The 17,964-nt window shown below is 36.3% G+C and overlaps 1 protein-coding gene across 2 annotated transcripts in view; it reads right to left on the bottom strand.

Moving 5' to 3' along the window:
- LOC127410246 (protein FAM184A-like) overlaps positions 1-13,569 on the bottom strand; it is a 205,510-nt gene extending 191,941 nt beyond the window's left edge. For both annotated transcript variants that reach the window (XM_051645408.1, XM_051645409.1), the window contains exon 1: positions 12,836-13,569. In XM_051645408.1, coding sequence (XP_051501368.1) covers positions 12,836-13,021 — 186 coding nt within the window. In that variant the 5' untranslated portion in view covers positions 13,022-13,569. The remainder of the gene's footprint in view (positions 1-12,835) is intronic.
- Positions 13,570-17,964: the final 4,395 nt, after the last annotated feature.

The following is a 17,964-nucleotide window of genomic DNA, read 5'->3' as shown; positions in this document are numbered from 1 at the left end:
AAAAAGCAGAGGTGTTTGGGGCTCCCAAGAGTGACCGCTAGTGTCAATACATCGACACAACGTCGAGTGAGTGACAGATAGGGAACTATAATTGTGCATTGTTAGTTCATGTTACTTCATAGTGCATTAACTAATGTTAACTAATTCAACTTTTGATGAAAAAAAAAATTATAATGTATTACTATATGTTGAATTTAACATTAACCAAGATTAATAAATGCTGTATAAGTACTGTTCATTGTTAGTTCATGTTAACTAATGTTTTTAACTAATGTTAACAAATGGAACCTTATTGTAAAGTATTACCAAATGAGGAAAGGGGGTCTGGGTACAATTGCAGAGGAGGAATAGAGAAAATCTGTCAGACAGCTCAGATAAATTAAAAGTGAAACCTGCAGTCCACAGGGCCCTGCCGACCAGTAGGATGTCCGACCGAGGTGAGGAAGCCTTCAAAGAACTCTCTTTTGTTCTCACAACAAAACTCGACACGAGGAGGCAATTTCTTTATTTACACTGTATAAAGAACTCGAAACAAATTTGTGCTGCTCGTAAAGCTGAAAATATTCTTTCATCTCCAATTTCCCTCTCTGGGCTCCCTGACTGCTTTCAGTGACTGTTTATCCCTGACTATTCCAGCAGGGTGATGACAGAAGAGAGAGGGCAGAGAAGACAAAAGATTCCCAACAACGCAGGGCTTCAGCAAGTTTAGCCTCCCTTTCCTGTTGCCACTGACCTGCTGCAATAATATATTTACTGCTTTCTTTATCCCTCTGTGGAATAGTGGGATGAGTGTCTTTTGCACAGGCAGAATAGATTTTTTGCATGTCATTCTGCTGCACAGACTAATGCCTTTTCTCCATGTGTTGTACAAGAGGGACATTTTGGTACAAGTGTGGTACATTTCTGTGTGTTTAAATGCCTTCTTCACCGAAAGGATAGTTTTGATAAACTGATATCTGTGTATATGTGCATGCATTTTCCACAGTTTACCCAAAAATGAAAAGTCTGTTATCATTTACTCACCAACAGGTTGTTTCAAACTCGTATGACTTTCCATCTTCCAACACAAAAGGAGAAATTTTGAAGACTTGTACTGGTCACTCTTTTCCATGCAATTACAATGTATGCATATGAATGGATCCATTTGCTATATTCCAAGTATTCTGAAGTCATTTAATAGTTTTGTGTGAGGAAAATACTGAAATGTAGGTTATTCACAGAAAATATTGAGTTTGAGAGAATTAGTGATATCCGATTGTTTTAGTCAGATCTTGTCAAGAAATAGACTTGATCAAGTTGTAGCTTTTCTCGATTTAACAGTACACTCAATGAGAAGATTATCAGTGGACTTAAATTTTGGTCTGTTTCTCACACAAAGCTTTTGTATGGCTTCAAAAGACTTGGAACATAATGTACTAGTTTATTGACTACTATTATTATACTTTTATGATGCTTTTTCATCCTTTTTGAAGCTTGAAATTTCCGGTCCCCATTCATTGTAATCGTATGGAAAAGTGCGACCAAAATGTTTCCTTTTATTGTCCATGACAGAAAGAACATCATAAGTGTTTTCAGCTAAATGAGGGCGAGTAAATGATAACAACATTTTCATTTTTGGGTGAACAATTCCTTAAATCAACAACCATGCAGAATTAAGATGATTTTATCTGCATGTGGACGAACAACTCAAAGGACTGTCATCAAAGCAAATGGAAACCCAGTATTTCCTTCCATTCAATTCGTCCCCAACATGATCACAAGGGAAATCGGCATGTTGTTTGAGAGAGTTCCAGTACCTTAGGATTTGCCACATTATGCCGACTCACTAACAAGTGGCATTTCCTATTAGACATTTTTGCATCAGCTCCGGCATGCTTACCTTCCCTTGAGGTGTGACCAGAAGCGCGTTGCGTAACCAGAAAGTAATCGTGCTCATCACTGATTATGCGAACGTAATTACTTCTGGTTTTCGACACGGGATCCGAGCCCGGGTCTCCCATGCTGCTGATGCAATGAGCTTCCTGTCGGACAAATTCGGAGGTTGCATTTTCCCCTCTAACATTACATTTTCACTCCACTGATGGTTAGGTTTAGGGTTTGGGTTGGGGGATACAGTTTATAAATATGCATTCCTCTTCACTTTATTAAAGCCTATACAGCTGAAAACAACTCACATTAGAAAACAAATCGCTTTTGGTGCCCATCTGGACATTTCACCAGGAAAATTGAGCTCACACATGCCCATACACCCAACAACAATTACTGCTTTGGCCACTGGGGGCAGTGTTTCGAATTTCAGTTAGCACAGACCGATTTGAGCTAAAAAAAAAAGTCGACCTACTGTTTCCAATTTCAATGTGAGATCAATCTGTCCTTCCTGGCTATAACTGCTGGGAATGATTATTAAATATAAAGCTGGCAAGGGTACAAATTACCATGAGACTCAAAGGCAGTAGAAGAGACATCTTAGAACCAGACAGTGCTTAAACACTAATTTTCATGTACTTTGAAGTGGATCACAGCTCCCATTTGTGACCACATGAAAACAGGCATCTACTGGCAAGAAAACACATACATTTTAATACTGTAATGAGGTTGCTAAATGATGCAAATGCAGGTTTAAAGGATCCATGCTTTCATAAGATTATCTCCACTGATTATATCACTTGCTGTGAACTGAAGCGTGTGAGGGAGAGAATTGTTCGATCACACACGAATGAACATAGCTTTAACGTTTCATATGTTCTGACCTGTGCTCTCACCCTGTGATGAGTCTAAGTTGACATCACCTGAGTGTGAGACACTCATTTCCAACCTATTCCTTTGTTTTTGACTATGTTCTGATAAAGAAACAAGTCAACTCTAGATCAAATTAAATGTCAGACACATAACTTTAAGGGATAGTGCACCCAAAAAGGAACATTCAGTCATAATTTTCTCACCCTTATGTTCTTCCTAACCTGCATGACTTTCTTTATTCCGTGGAACACAAAAGGAGAGGTTAGGCAGAATGTTAGCCTTAGTTACTATTCACTTTCTTTGTATGGAAAAAGATTGTATTGTGCTTATAATCTCTGTGAATGTCTTACAGGTTTAGGACAACATGAAGGTGAGTAAATGATTAACATTTTTTTTTTTTTTTTGGGTTGAACTATCCAATTAAGTACTATGCAAATGTAGCTAATTAAATAGACAATTTAGTAGAATAACTAGTCAAAAGTATCAAAAGTATTACTGCTCTCAGGAATACTTGATTCTTAATAATCAATCGCAGAATTCTGCAGTGAAGTATTTTTGTATAATAACCACTAATCTGTATAATTGACTGTTGTCCCAGGCACCATTTCTCCTGATGTCTCTCGTCACTCCGTGATCACTTTCTTCTTGCATAATAAAATAATTCAAACTTCACTATTTCATGTCCATTTATTTACTCATTTGCTAAATACAAAATAAGCCAAGATTGTGATCACCTTGTGGGATTTTATTTTGCAATAATGACAGGCTATATATATATACATTATATACAGTATATAACATTATATATAAGTTAAATAAGTCATTATTTGTGTCTTGTTTAGTTGTCTGTTGGCCACTCAATCAACAACAACATATTCACATTTTTAATAGTATAAGTTCATAATCCATTTTATTTATAAGGTGGATGCTAACCTTTATTAAGTTAGTCTTAATAATGTTTCATCTTGATGTTGCTTCCTCTTCAAATTGGATATATCACTAGCTGATGTACCGTCATATCTGAAACAACTGTGAAATAGGATTCTGAGAAGAAAAACAGAATTTTTTTCCACAAGCAGAAAAAGATCTCACTCATAAAACAAAATAATAATGATTAAGAGGTTTCAAGAGAATATTAAACTGATTTGGATTAGGCTATGATACTGTACAGTCATTTATTTTTCCCCAATATTCTGCAATGAAGAGAGGTAGCAATAACTGTGTATGATTAATGCTGATTAACTAAGAAACATATATGTTAAAATGTACTACAAGCATCTAGTCTTGGTTTAACTATGGTGGCATACAGAATTAACATTGTAATAAATTAAACATTTTCCAACAAGGCTGCTTCATGTTCTGTAAGCTACTGTAAGTGTGCAGTGCCATTTCAGCGTGTTATCAGAGTAAACAACCCGTTCCCTAAGGAAACACTGTTACTGTCCTCACACTGACTATTGCACCTAAGCCCTGGTGCCCTGGGCTTCAACCATCTGCTGTGCAGTTGGGCAAGCCTGCATCTCCCCAGATAACGCACGAATAATGTCAACCCTTGGATTATGACACGTGCACATCCTCCTCCAACGCCATGATTCAAACACAACACACTTCACACGCAAGGCCACATGGAATAGAAGCATCTGGAGCTGTTGTGGTACAGGATGGAACAACAAAGCTTTGACCCTAAACAATTAAAGGGATACCGTAGTTCTCCCAAAAATAAAACTTATGTAATCATTTACTCACCCTTATATTGTTCTAAAATCGTCTATTCTTTTTTTTTTTCTTTCTTGCATCTTTTTTTTTCCATACAATAAAGGTGAATGGTGACTGAGGCTAACTTTCTGTCTAACATCTCCTTTTGTATTTTACGGAAGAAAGAAAAGTCATGCAGGTTTGGAACTGCATGAGGGTGACTAAATGACGACAGAGTTTTCATTTTTTGGTGAAGTTACTGTTTAAATGATAATATAGAAGCAATTGATGCTCAGATAGAAGAGTTTGAGAGGATTTTTTTTTCTCCAAGGACCAGGTGAAAATGCAGCATCACACAAGGAAAAACTTTGGCAAGTCCTTTTGGCTAGTCAGTAACACTTTAGGCTAGCCTTCATCCCTGCATAATCTCTAGTGCGAATGTAATGCAATTATGTTACATAACACACAAGAACACATCTCAATAATGGTTTTAACGCAATCTACTGTATATGCAAGGGATAAAGCCTGGCTGGTACTACTATTGTCTCAACTGGCAAATCACCTTTTAATGGCTGCATTATGCTCTAGCAATAAAGACTATTCTCTTACGTTCTGCATAACAGCTTGATTAAAAATCTTCACTTAGGGCAAAATTTTTCAAGGCTAGTTTCATTATAAAATGGTACTGGTTTGAAAGTTGTGCTGTTGCTATGGAAGTAGTATAATTTGTTTCCTCAATATCTTGAGAAGTTCTTCCAAGTAGACCATAAAATCGAATTTACAGTATGAGGAAAAACATGCCAACCATGTTTTCGACAGAGGTAATAGAATACAATGTATAGAGTATAATGTAATATCTCCAAAAGTGCATAGATACAACAGGCTAAACGATCATTAAGAAAAACAATAAAGACTGAACAAGATTGTGGCAACAGCTTCAGTAATATGATTGCTCTACAAAGCTACTAAAGAAGCATTTGTATGAGAGGCATCCATTGTTTTTGTCCAAACAACCTGTAGGGGTAATTTAATTGCAGTGTGATGCTTCCAGATATCATTGATGCCCATCAAAAAGCTGTGAGATCTAGCATGGGCCCATCTGGACCCAAGCAAAGCTTCTGAGAAGGGAAATGCCAAGAGAAACCATAGGCAGAGAGGGCAAGCTGTTTTCAATTTCATTACATCTATGAAATTATGTAGCAATCTTCAACATGAGAGCCAATGTTAGGAAGAGTTAATCACACAGAATAACAATGCACTAACAATGAAATTAAGTTTGAGAGGCAAAAATGTTAATAAAAAAACAATTACAAAAATTAGAGATTTCTATGGAGCCCCTTAGAGGACAAGGCGGGATTTTTTTCTGAAATAGTTTTGTGTACCCTCGCAATAAGTTTTGCGTGCCTTTGCAATAATCTTAATTTTGTGGTTATTATGGTTTTACTATACAAATACCATAGTTTAACTATGGTTGCTGTAGTAAAACCATGATTTACTATATGCAACCATGACAGTTCCATGTTTTTTGGCGGAAACATTGTTTTACAATAGAAATATTGTAGGCTATAGTAACCATAGTTTTTTTGGCAGAAACCATGGTTTTACTATAGTTATACTGTAGCAACCGTGATTGTAGAAACCATAATTTTGCCGGAAATCATGGTTTTCTGTAGTAATAATGTAGCAACTATGAAAAGTAACCATGTCTTTTTGGTGGAAACCATGGTTTAAATACAGTATTCTATATAGTTACCATGGTTTTACTATGGATTAACCATGTTTAATCTTGTGGTTACTATGTTTTTACCATGGTATTTGTAGTAAAACCATAATAAGTACAAAATTATGATTTTCATTAACATAGTTTTCGTTTTCCTGTATTATTACTATGGTTTTACTATGAATATCAAGGTTATAATATGGTTACTGTAGTAAAACCATGTAAAACCATTGTACATTTATTGTGAAGGCACGCAAAACTGTTGCGAGGGATTGCAAAAAAATTCCCAACCTGTCCTACGGGGCTCCGTAGACTTCTCTTAAAGCTGAATTATGTTTTTTATGTTAAGAAAAAACATTATTTGTTGCACAACGGTTCATGAAGTAAACAGTTCAAGTAAATAATATTGAATAACTTACATTTTAGACAAAAATTGACCAATTACAATAGTTCGTGCATTTCTTCTCCATCAGCTAAAATTGTTCCAAAAGAATTCAAAGCATCAAGCACAACTCCACTCTCTGCATTATTCTGTTTTCAAACAATTAGGCCCCATTTACACCTGGCATTAACATGCGTTTTCGATTATAGGGTTGCACGATAATGGTTAAGATGATAATCAAGTTTATTTTGCTAAAAAAATAATAATCATAATTATTAATCACGATTATTCTATCATTTGAGATTTGTTTAGAAACTTGCAATGGCCAAACATTTTTGGAATTATACAAATGTGCAATTGAAGTAAATCTGGAGCACTTTTAATATAATGCGGTCAGCGCACCTAAGCAGTGCGCACAAACCAAGCCGAACTCAGAACACAGCTGTACTGTGTATAACACATAATCAGAGCACGAGATGGAATTCATGCATATCGAGCACAGAACTGCATTATGAGCCTCATGTGTAATACAGATCAGAACGACACACATATGAAACATGATACTTGTATACTTCTGTGGCTTTGTATTTCAGAGCGTGCTCAAAAGTGAAACTGGTCAGTGCCGAACTTCTAAAGAGAGTGTGATAGGTCAGTTGACGTGAAAATTGACTTTGAAAGAGTTTGTGATTTGGTCTGTCATCCGTAGTTATAAATTATGTCATTATTTTGCCCTACATGGTTTTACTATAGTAATATTGTAGGTTATAGTAACCATAGTTTTTTGGCAGAAACCATGGTTCTGTTCAAGCGCTGTGTTGTGGGTTCTTGGCTTTTTCTGTTTATTCTGCAATCGCAATGTGAAGAACACAACAGACACTTGAATTTTGTCACCCGATTTAATGCACAATATCCCATGACTTATTCCATTGGAACACAACTGTAGTCTCTCATTCGGCCCTTAAATCCCCGTTAGCATTTCTCTCCTGGTCTGTTTTCTAATCACTACTAGCATCCTTTACTGAATCAGTGTGTTTGAACAAATCTTTTAAATTAAAGTTTTTTTTTGTTCACTTGCATTTTCCCTTCATGGACGATTTTTTAACAAATCAGTTGAATCAATGATTCAGTGACTCATCAGCAAGCTAAAATATGCTTATTTGTCACCACCTACTGGCATAACAAGATGTAATATGCGGAAAAGGTGTCATCTGAATGAATTAGTGAACCTGATCAAAATGAACTGTGAATCAAAACCACTATTTGGGAAGAAACTAATTGTGAAGTGTCTCAGTTCTCTTCTTGGAACACGGCTCGGCAAATTAGCCCATGTCTACACATATGCATTTTTGTTTAAAATCTTATTGATTTCTCTACATTTACGCATCTCATCCACACTAGAATGGTGTTTTCCTCCACCAAAAAAAAGAGCATTTTAAAAAAAAAAAACACTATCAAACACAGAAATGAAAACAGATTAGTGTGAATGTGGCCTCAGATTCGAGGACCGGAACAAACTAGTGTTAAATCTATATCAGGAATAAAAATCAGATAAGTTTGGCCAAATATCTATACAAAGTAGCAAGAATTGTAATGTAATGCATATAATAAATAATAATAATAAAAAAAATTGTCTTCAGGTCACTTTTTTTTGATGACACATCAAGTCCTGCAAGTCATGCATCACATATATTTTAAAAGCAATGACCCAAGTGGCCTTGATTAATGATGGCCTGACAGGTACTGTAATCTCATTTATGAGGGCCAGTCCAAGCTCCTTAGGGATGTATCTACTTGCATGCTCAAGACCACATCATACGTCTATGGATTCACAATGGACTCTATGCACGGTCACTTCCGTGTTTTGCCTCAGGGAGCACACTTGCTTCCGGCGCAGCACCGGAAACTATTACTTCCTACGCTAATAAATGCTGGTGAGACGACTCGAGGGAAAATTACTTTTCACACACGTTATATACAGAAGGTTCTGAGGATGACATTTGACAATATCCATCGCACATTGAGACATGGAGCTGTTGCTCTGTCCAGTATAAAGAAGAAGGGGTTTAACAACATGTATTTTAAGTTATTACGACCACCAGCACTGGCTTAGCAAGGTCCCTGTTTCCGACTGTATTACACATGTAATTATTTTGATTCATTTTGCTAGATAAAGTATAGCCCTCTGTGATATAAGTTAATATAATATGACAATTGATGAAAATCCAGCTTCACAGCAATTGCTGGAGTGAACGATAATATATTTCTTAACATAGTGACTCTTACTTTAACCATACAATTTGTCTAATAGTGATCAATATTAGTTTATTGTATTATATTTATGCAGTTTAATATAATTTTCAGTTTCAGTAAAATTTACGTTAATACATTTCTGAGAGATTTGTCATGTATGTGTGCAGGGATCTGCCGACTGAAGAGATCACTGATGATGGACGAATGCTTTTTAGAAGTGAACATTTTTATTTTTTTGCTAAAAAAGGACAGTTAACAATGACGCAGTAATTTGACATAATAAATACAGGTTAAATTGTGTGTTAACACTTTACAGTAAGGTTCCATTCGTTAATATGCAGTAATGTATTAGGTATCATGATCAAACAATTAACAATACATATATATATATATACATATATATATATATATATATATATATATATATATATATATATATATATATATATATATATATATATATACACACTGGCGGCCAAAAGTTTGGAATAATGTACAGATTTTACTGTTTCAGAAGGAAATCAGTACTTTAATTCACCAAGGTGGCATTCAACTGATCACAAAGAATAGTCAGGACATTACTGATGTAAAAAACAGCACCATCACTATTTGAAAAAAGTCATTTTTGATCAAATCTAGACAGGCCCCATTTCCAGCAGCCATCACTCCAACACCTTATCCTTGAGTAATCATGCTAAATTGCTAATTTGGTACTAGAAAATCACTTACCATTATATCAAACACAGTTGAAAGCTATTTGGTTCATTAAATGAAGCTTATCTTCTTTGTCTTTGTGTTTGTTTTTGAGTTGCCACAGTATGCAATAGACTGGCATGTCTTAAGGTCAATATTAGGTTAAAAATGGCAAAAAAGAAACAGTTTTCTCTAGAAACACGTCAGTCAATCATTGTTTTGAGGAATGAAGGCTATACAATGCTTGAAACTGCCAAAAAGATTTCATACAAAGGTGTACACTACAGTCTTCAAAGAGAAAGGACAGCTGGCTCTAACAAGGACAGAAAGAGATGTGGAAGGCCAGATGTACAACTAAACAAGAGGATAAGTACATCAGAGTCTCTAGTTTGAGAAATAGATGTCTCACATGTCCTCAGCTGACAGCTTCATTGAATTCTACTCACTCAACACCAGTTTCATGTACAAGAGTAAAGAGAAGACTCAGGGGTGCAGGCCTTACGGGAAGAATTGCAAAGAAAAAGCCCCTTTTGAAACAGAAAAGCAAAAAGAAAAGGTTAGTGTGGGCAAAGAAGCACAGACACTGGATAACAGATAATTGGAAAAGAGTGTTATGGCTCTTAACCCCATTGAGCTTTTGTGGGATCAGCTAGACTGTAAGGTGCATGAGAAGTGCCCGACAAGAGGTGCGGTGAAATGTCACCTGAGTATCTGGACAAACTGACAGCTAGAATGCCAAGGATCTGCAAAGCTGTCATTACTGCATGTGGAGGATTTTTTGATGAGAACACTTGAAGTAGTTTAAGAAGTTCTGATTTTTTCCAAATTGTAATAGTAATTTTTCACATTATTATTGTCCTGACTATTCATTGTGATCAGTTGAATGCCAATTTCTTTCCATAAGAGCAATATCTGTACATTATTCCAAACTTTTGGCTGCCAGTGTATGAATGTGTGTGTGTGTGTGTGTGTGTGTGTATATATATATATATATATATATATATATATATATATATATATATTACATTACAGTATTTATTAATATTTGTCAATATAAAAATAGAAATTGTACATTGTTAGTTCATAGTGCATTAACTAATGTTAACAAATACAACTTTAGATTTTTAAAATCTAATAGTATGTTGAAATGAACATTAACTAGGATTAATAATTGCTGTAAAAGTATTGTTCCTTGTTAATTCATGTTACCTAATGTTAACTAATGTTAACAAATAACCTTATTGAAATAAACTTATTGAAAAGTGTTAACAATTGTGTTATTTTATCATTACTTTTATTTATGAATATTGTGGTGTGATATTAGATTATATGAATAAAAATGAATTAATCCTCAACTGTACTTTTTATTTATTTATTTATTTATTTTCACAGTAATGCTTTACTCATGTGTAATCTCATGCTTTGACTAGGGGGAAAATATAGCCTAATAATTTACAAATAAAAACGGTACTGTGTGTGTAGTGTTCTCAGTGATGTTTCATTGCTCTGCGGATGGCGCTAAACTGTCCCTATATGTCATCTTCTGGTGATTGTTGGTGCTCTGACATGAATCGCTTGTGTTGCTGTATTTCTCAATTGTAAATCACTGTACAATTGCTGGATGTAAATACTTTGCACACAGATGAAGCCTTACACAATGGTATAACAGTACTCGGCCATTCTGCAAGCTTCAAAACTAATGTATTTACACTTTTGAAGCTCATTACTGAGTTTATTTGTATACTTTTACTAAATAAAATCACATTTGTTGTGATAAATCACTTTATTTGAGAAAGAATAGTAGTTTGCTACAACTCTTGACACTTTCCCATTTGCTGGATCTGATACCGGAAGATAGTTAGCCCACTGAGATTTGACCGGAAATACATAGGCTTCATTCTGCGTAGAGTCAATAGAATAGTATGAACCAAGATATCTGGGCCCATATTCAAAAAGATTTTTTTTCTTACCACTTTGAGTTCTCCACATAGTCCCTAGCTAGGAGTTTTTGCTTAAAACCTATTCACAAAACTGCTATAAGTATATTCTAAGGTAAGAGTAAGGCAGAGTTGACCTGGTTGCTATGGATGATGTCATGTTTTATTAATGCACTCTCTAAAATCACCCTCAGTGATAGGTAGACGGAACCGCTATTTGTCAGCTAAGACAGACAATGATATACTGCATGTACGTTCAGACAGACAGACAGATTGATAGATAGATAGATATTTTTTTCAGTTGATGAACATTTCTTCATCCTGTGTTGATGTAATGAAATGAGCGTGCAACCCGTCAACAGCATCAAAACACCGGCCCGTGATTGCCGTTATTCCCCGTGAATGTCCCTTTTTCTCTCTGCAGCGAGCGCACATCCAAACGAATTTTTTTTTGCATCAGCCACATTGCCCTGACTCACCAACAAGTGCCATCTACTATCAGATATTTATGCATCAGCTCCAGCATGTTTACTTCTTTGCCGTAATATGGAAGCACGTTGCATTAGTACCATGGGAAATCTGGGTTCGGATCCCACATTGAAACTAGAAAGTAATCGCACTCTCACAGAGTATGTGTGAATCCGGCATCACAGCCTAAACAGCTAAAAAACAACTCGCTTTAGAACTCACTTTTGGCGCCCCTCTGTGGCCATTTCACCCGAAAAAAGAAGCTCACACTAGCCCATACACCCAAAAACACTTACCGCTTTGGCCACTATTACCATGACATTCCATGTACCGTGGTAGTACAATGGTTTTCTTTGAAGTACCTTGCATTACCTTGAAAATATACTTTAGTATAGGAATATGCAAATAATTCAGTACCAGGGTATTTATCAAAGTACCATTATATTGCCATACCATTCAATAGTACTCTAAATACACACAGCAACAAGCAATATAATTTTTTTCTAATAAATAAGCAGCATTAGATCAAACTGCAGCTGATAATTTTTAAAATAATAAGTTAGTTTTAAAGGACAGTTTTACTTTACATTCTAATTGTCATCATTCTATATGGTTTTAAAAATGTTAAATGCTAAAATATTATAATCAACATGATGTCTGACATGACAAGGCCTCCTGCTCTTAATAGAGACCAACTTGGTGCTAGAGGAGAGGGTGATAAATGTAGTAGTGGCTCCATTAATGGTTCATAAGACTAATTTATAACGACTAAAATAGAAACGCCAATGATATACTAGCAACAAGCCGAGTTTAAGCACGTTTTAATCCATATTGTTGACCAACCTGATTTCATTTAGATGGGGGTCTCTCCGTGCGCACCTCCAGTACGCGCATCACTCAACCTGCAAGCACACACGGCATTACACATCCCCAAAACGCGCACCAAATTACCTTGGTTAGTTGTGCTATCTTCTTGCTCATCTTGAGGTGCAGGTCCTGCGTATATTCTAGGGTTAAACCCGACGGGAAGGAAGTGGATGTGGATGTTGATGTGGAGGTGCTGTTATATTTCCCCGTTCCCGTCGACGCGTTGCCAGTGGGGTTGTAGTAATGCTGCCAGCCCGTTCCCGTCGCCATGTTCACGATATTATACTACTATGACTGTAATATAATTTGTTTTATGACAAACAGTAAAGGCAGATACCGGGATCGTCTTTCCTTCGATTCCGATTAAATATGAAAAATAAATACAATGACTGAGAAGGCGTTAATCCATAAAAGTCATTATTTCACCCGGATTAAAATCAGCACATCGTATTGCAGTCCATTAGAAATAAGATTAAAACAATAATCTGAAATGATAGATACTGTTGTCACCGTTTAGCCGCACATTTTGTTGATTTTCTTGGCGTTTGTCAAAAATTAACAGTACATCTATAGGAGGAATACATCAAATGTTTTGGATTCCTGACATTCCTCGCGAGCCGCTCCGTTACAAACGCCGATGTGCGCGTTGCGTTTAAAAAGCCGACGGCGCGTTTGACAAGCGTCCGAGCGCCGCTCTTCTGTAGAAAGCGAGAGCCGGTCCAGATGAGATCTGGGTTTGAGGCATTTCTGTCGGATTGTGTGTGCGCTTGTGTCTGAGCGGTGTTGCTGCACTGCTGCTGCTGCTCAAGAATCTGTTACCATGGATCATCTCAACAGTTTACATTATGCTACTGACGTCAGTTCCGTTGGTCACGGTTTCTCTTTTATCTCCTCCTCTCTTTAATTCTCAGCTCTCCTAGCAATTTGAATGTCTTTAAAAATATTGATTCCTTGTCTCCACCTTTCTGGAAATGTACGTTAAAGGGCTTTAAGAACAGCTATTGACTCAGTGAAAGTAAATTAGAATTCAAGAAGTGGTTTTATCTTTATCTTAAAAAAAAAAAAATCATAATAATAAAAAATAAATAAATAAATAAATAAATATCTGTGCACCTTAAAGGAATATTCCGAGTTAAGATCTATCGACAGTATTTGTGGAATAATGTTGATTACCACAAAAAATACGACTCGTCCAGCTTTTCTTTAAAAAAAAAAAAAAAAAGAAAAAAAAATCAAAAGGTTACAGTGAGGCACTTACAATGAGAATGAATGAGGCTTATTTTTTGAGGGTTTGAAGACAGAAACGTAAAGCTTATCATTTTATTAAAGCACTTACATTAATTCTTCTGTTAAAACTGTATTATTTGAGATGTAAAGTTGTTTAAATCGTAATTTTTACTGTCATTTTAGAGTTTTAGGGTTTGTTGACATTACATCGTCAAGGCAACAAAGTTGTAAAATTTGCTATAACTTTAAACACACACAAAAAAGGTTAGTTAGCGATTTTATCACACTAAAATCATGTTAACATAAAAATTGTTTATGTCTTGTGGCTACACTTTTGAAAAAAAAAAGGAGTATTTTAATGTTTAATGTTATTCTTTTCCATTGCAAGTGCCTCACTGGAACACAGATTTTTGAAGTCGAAATTTATTTTCGTGGTTATGAATATTATGCCACAAATTCTGTCGATTGAGCTTACGTTGTGCTGAACGTGGAATATTCCTTTAACCTCCTGAGACCCCGCGTCCACCTATGTTGACATAACATTTTGGCTTCACTATATGCAACGCATAATTTATTTTAATTTAAACCGACTGATCACAGTTCAGGAGACTCTGGGCTGTCAGTTTTTTTGAGAAACACCAACAAAACTACCTCCAGCAAAGCACCCCCACAACATGATGCTGCCGCCCCAATGCTTCGCGGTTGGGATGGTGTTCTTCAGCTTGCAAGCCTCACCCTTTTTCCTCCAAACATAACAATGGTCATTATGGCCAAACAGTTAAATTTTTGTTTCATCAGACTAGAGGAAATTTCTCCAAAAAGTATGATCTTTGTCCCCAAGTGCACTTGCAAACTGTAGTTTGGCTTTTTTATGGTGGTTTTAGAGCAGTGGCTTCTTCCTTCCCGAGTAGCCTTTCAGGTTATGTCAATATAGGACTCGTTTTACTGTGGATATAGATACTTGTCTACCTGTTTCCTCCAGCATCTTCACAAGGTCCTGCTGTTGTTCTGGGATTAATTTGCACTTTTTGCACCAAACTACGTTCATCTCTAGGAGACAGAATGTGTCTCCTTCCTGAGCGGTATGATGGCTGCGTGGTCCCATGGTGTTTATGCTTGCGTACTATTGTTTGTAAAGATGAACGTGGTACCTTCAGGCATTTGGAAATTGCTCCCAAGGATGAACCAGATTTGTGGAGGTCCACAATTATTATAATTATTATTATTATTTTTATTATTTAAATTTTTTTTCTGAGGTCTTGGCTGATTTCTTTAGATTTTCCCATTATGAGTTTGAAGGTTGGCCTTAAAATACATCCACAGGTACACCTCCAGTTGACTCCAATTAGCCTATCAGAAGCTAATTGGCTAATTGCCTAAAGGCTTGACATAATTTTCTTGAATTTTCCAAGCTGCTTAAAGGCACAGTTAACTTAGTGTATGTAAACTTCTGATGCACTGGAATTGTGACATAGTCAATTTAAAGTGAAACAATCTGTCTGTAAACAATTGTTGGAAAAATTACTTCTGACATGCACAAAGTAGATGTCCTAAAATACTTGCCAAAACTATAGTTTGCTAATATTAAATTTGTGGAGTGGTTAAAACATGAGTTTTAATGACTTCAACCTATGTGTATGTAAACTTCTGAATTCAGCTGTACATTTGTAGGAAAACTATTTGGTCTTTTTTTTTTTTTCTTTCAAGAGATTAATGCAAAACCATGTATAGCCTTTTTGAATGGGTCTTTTGATCTATCTATCTGTCTGTCGGTCTGTCTAGTTGTTTCACCTTTTTTCCAGTGAATATTTCTCATGGTGGATGTATATGTATTTCTGTATAGGTACATACCTTGCAGTCTAGACTACAAAAAACACTACTGAACATTTCCACCTTAATCCCCCCCCCCCCCAAAAAAGATACAGTTGACTGAACACCTTTAGCTTAGTGGGGCATGTTGTCACACTATATGGGGTTAGTTGCCACCATGGAACCTGCTTTAAAAAATAAATAAAATAAAATAAAATAGTTTAAGAGATTTTTGTACTAGATGTTCAAACCAAATAAATAAATAAATAAATAATAATAAAACTTTGGACTTTTGATTCAAAACCGTATACTTACCAAGATATAGCCCTTGTGACAACTTTCCAGTGTGAAAACTAGCCCCGGTCTTCTCTAAATTCGTTTCAGCATTGAAATACAAGCAATGGTTGCCTGAAAAGAGCACTTTGCTATGTTCATCACTCTTTTAGCAGTGTGATTCACAGTTTAGCACATGTGCCATGCTTACAAGTAATAACCATACATGCAGTCTTTTACAATGTGGACTATACACCTAATAAAAGAATCCATCGTAGTATATTATGCTGGTTATTAAAAAGGTCTGCATGCAGCCTTGGGGTGTTTAAAATTCAAGAGCAGTTTAAAACAGATTATCATCCTTAAAATGAAAATACATGTGGGCCTTTATTACTGTTTATAGGAAACTTTTGCTGCAGTAGTGCAAAATGATTTTATTTTGAAGAAAAATATTCTGGAGCACACATAAAAAAGCTAATAGTACATGCATTACAAGACTGAAAATATCGTTATAGAAATGAGAAATGTACATAATACATTTCTCAGCATACAAACAGTGATGTGATTTTATTTAAGACATTTCCAAGCTGTACAACCAATATATTGCACAGGCTGCAAGGACTGCAGCAATATAAAGGCCACACCAACTTTTTCAACATTACCTGATACCTTTCAGGTATTACCTTTCACCTCTGGTTGTGACTCAGAAGAGGAATTGATCACCTGGAGAGTTAGGTATTGTCACATAAAGACATAGTGATAAATGGCTTGCTATTGTTATTCTTCTTCTACCATCCTTGGATGGAACAGCAGGGAGAGTAATGCATTTCTGTAAATACAACACCACTGAATTGGTGTTGTTTTGGTTGTGTTCTGGTGGTGTAGATTACAGTATATACCTAAAGGAGTTAGAATATCTCACAGGAAGCCACACTCATTTAGAATGCTAAATTAACACACCTCAAAGGCAAAACGACATGTTGGATAGTGCTTGCATACAGTTGTAGAAAGTCTAGAATTTTTTTAAATTATGTGTAAAAGGACTACCATTTCTTAAAAAATTTAATTTGAAAAAGTTCCAATTTGATATAGTTTACCTAGTGTTTTTGTGTTACATATTTATGCAAATATTTGGCAAAAATGCAAAGGGAAATGCTCTTACAGGCTTTTGTTCTTCCCCTAGTGCTCAATTGAATACTGACTGCAAAGTCCATTCCCGAACAATGTGTGCAGTGTGGCAGGGCACATTATCCTGCAGAAAAAGGCCACTGCCATCAGGGAATACTATTGCCATGAAGAGGTGTACCTGGTCTGCAACCATGTCAAATTGACGTCCATATGAATGGCTTGACACAGGTTTTCCCAGTAAAGCATTGACCAGAGCACTTCCTCAGGTAAACGGCACACAAATACATAGCCGTCCATGTGATGTAAAAGAAAACGGGACTCTTCTGATGCTCGCATGCCCTTTGTAGGCGCTTTTGACAGTGAACGGGTCATCTCTGACCGGTTTGCCGCTACGCAGCCCCATACGCAGGGTGTGATGCACTGTGTGTTGTGACACATTCCTCCCGTAATGCCAACTCTCTGTTCCCATGTCTATTTGTCAGTGGATCACCAACTTTCTGACGGACAGGCAGCAGCTAGTGAAACAGGGGAAATTCACTTCCAGCACCTGTACGATCAGCACTGGTGCACCCCAGGGATGTGTGCTCTCCCCACTACTCTTCTCCCTGTATACAAATGACTGCACCACCAAGGACCCCTCTGTCAAGCTCCTAATGTTTTGTACCGTCATCGGCCTCATCCAAGATGATGATGAGTCTGTATACAGAAGGGAGGTTGAAAGGCTGGCTCACTGGTGTAGTCAAAACAATCTGGAGCTGAACATGTTCAAAACATTG

Source organism: Myxocyprinus asiaticus, chromosome 19 (assembly GCF_019703515.2).
Source record: "Myxocyprinus asiaticus isolate MX2 ecotype Aquarium Trade chromosome 19, UBuf_Myxa_2, whole genome shotgun sequence".
In the NCBI taxonomy this organism is placed as follows: Eukaryota; Metazoa; Chordata; class Actinopteri; order Cypriniformes; family Catostomidae; genus Myxocyprinus; species Myxocyprinus asiaticus.
Note: the sequence above shows the minus strand (reverse complement) of the source record. Positions and strands in the feature narration are given on the sequence as shown.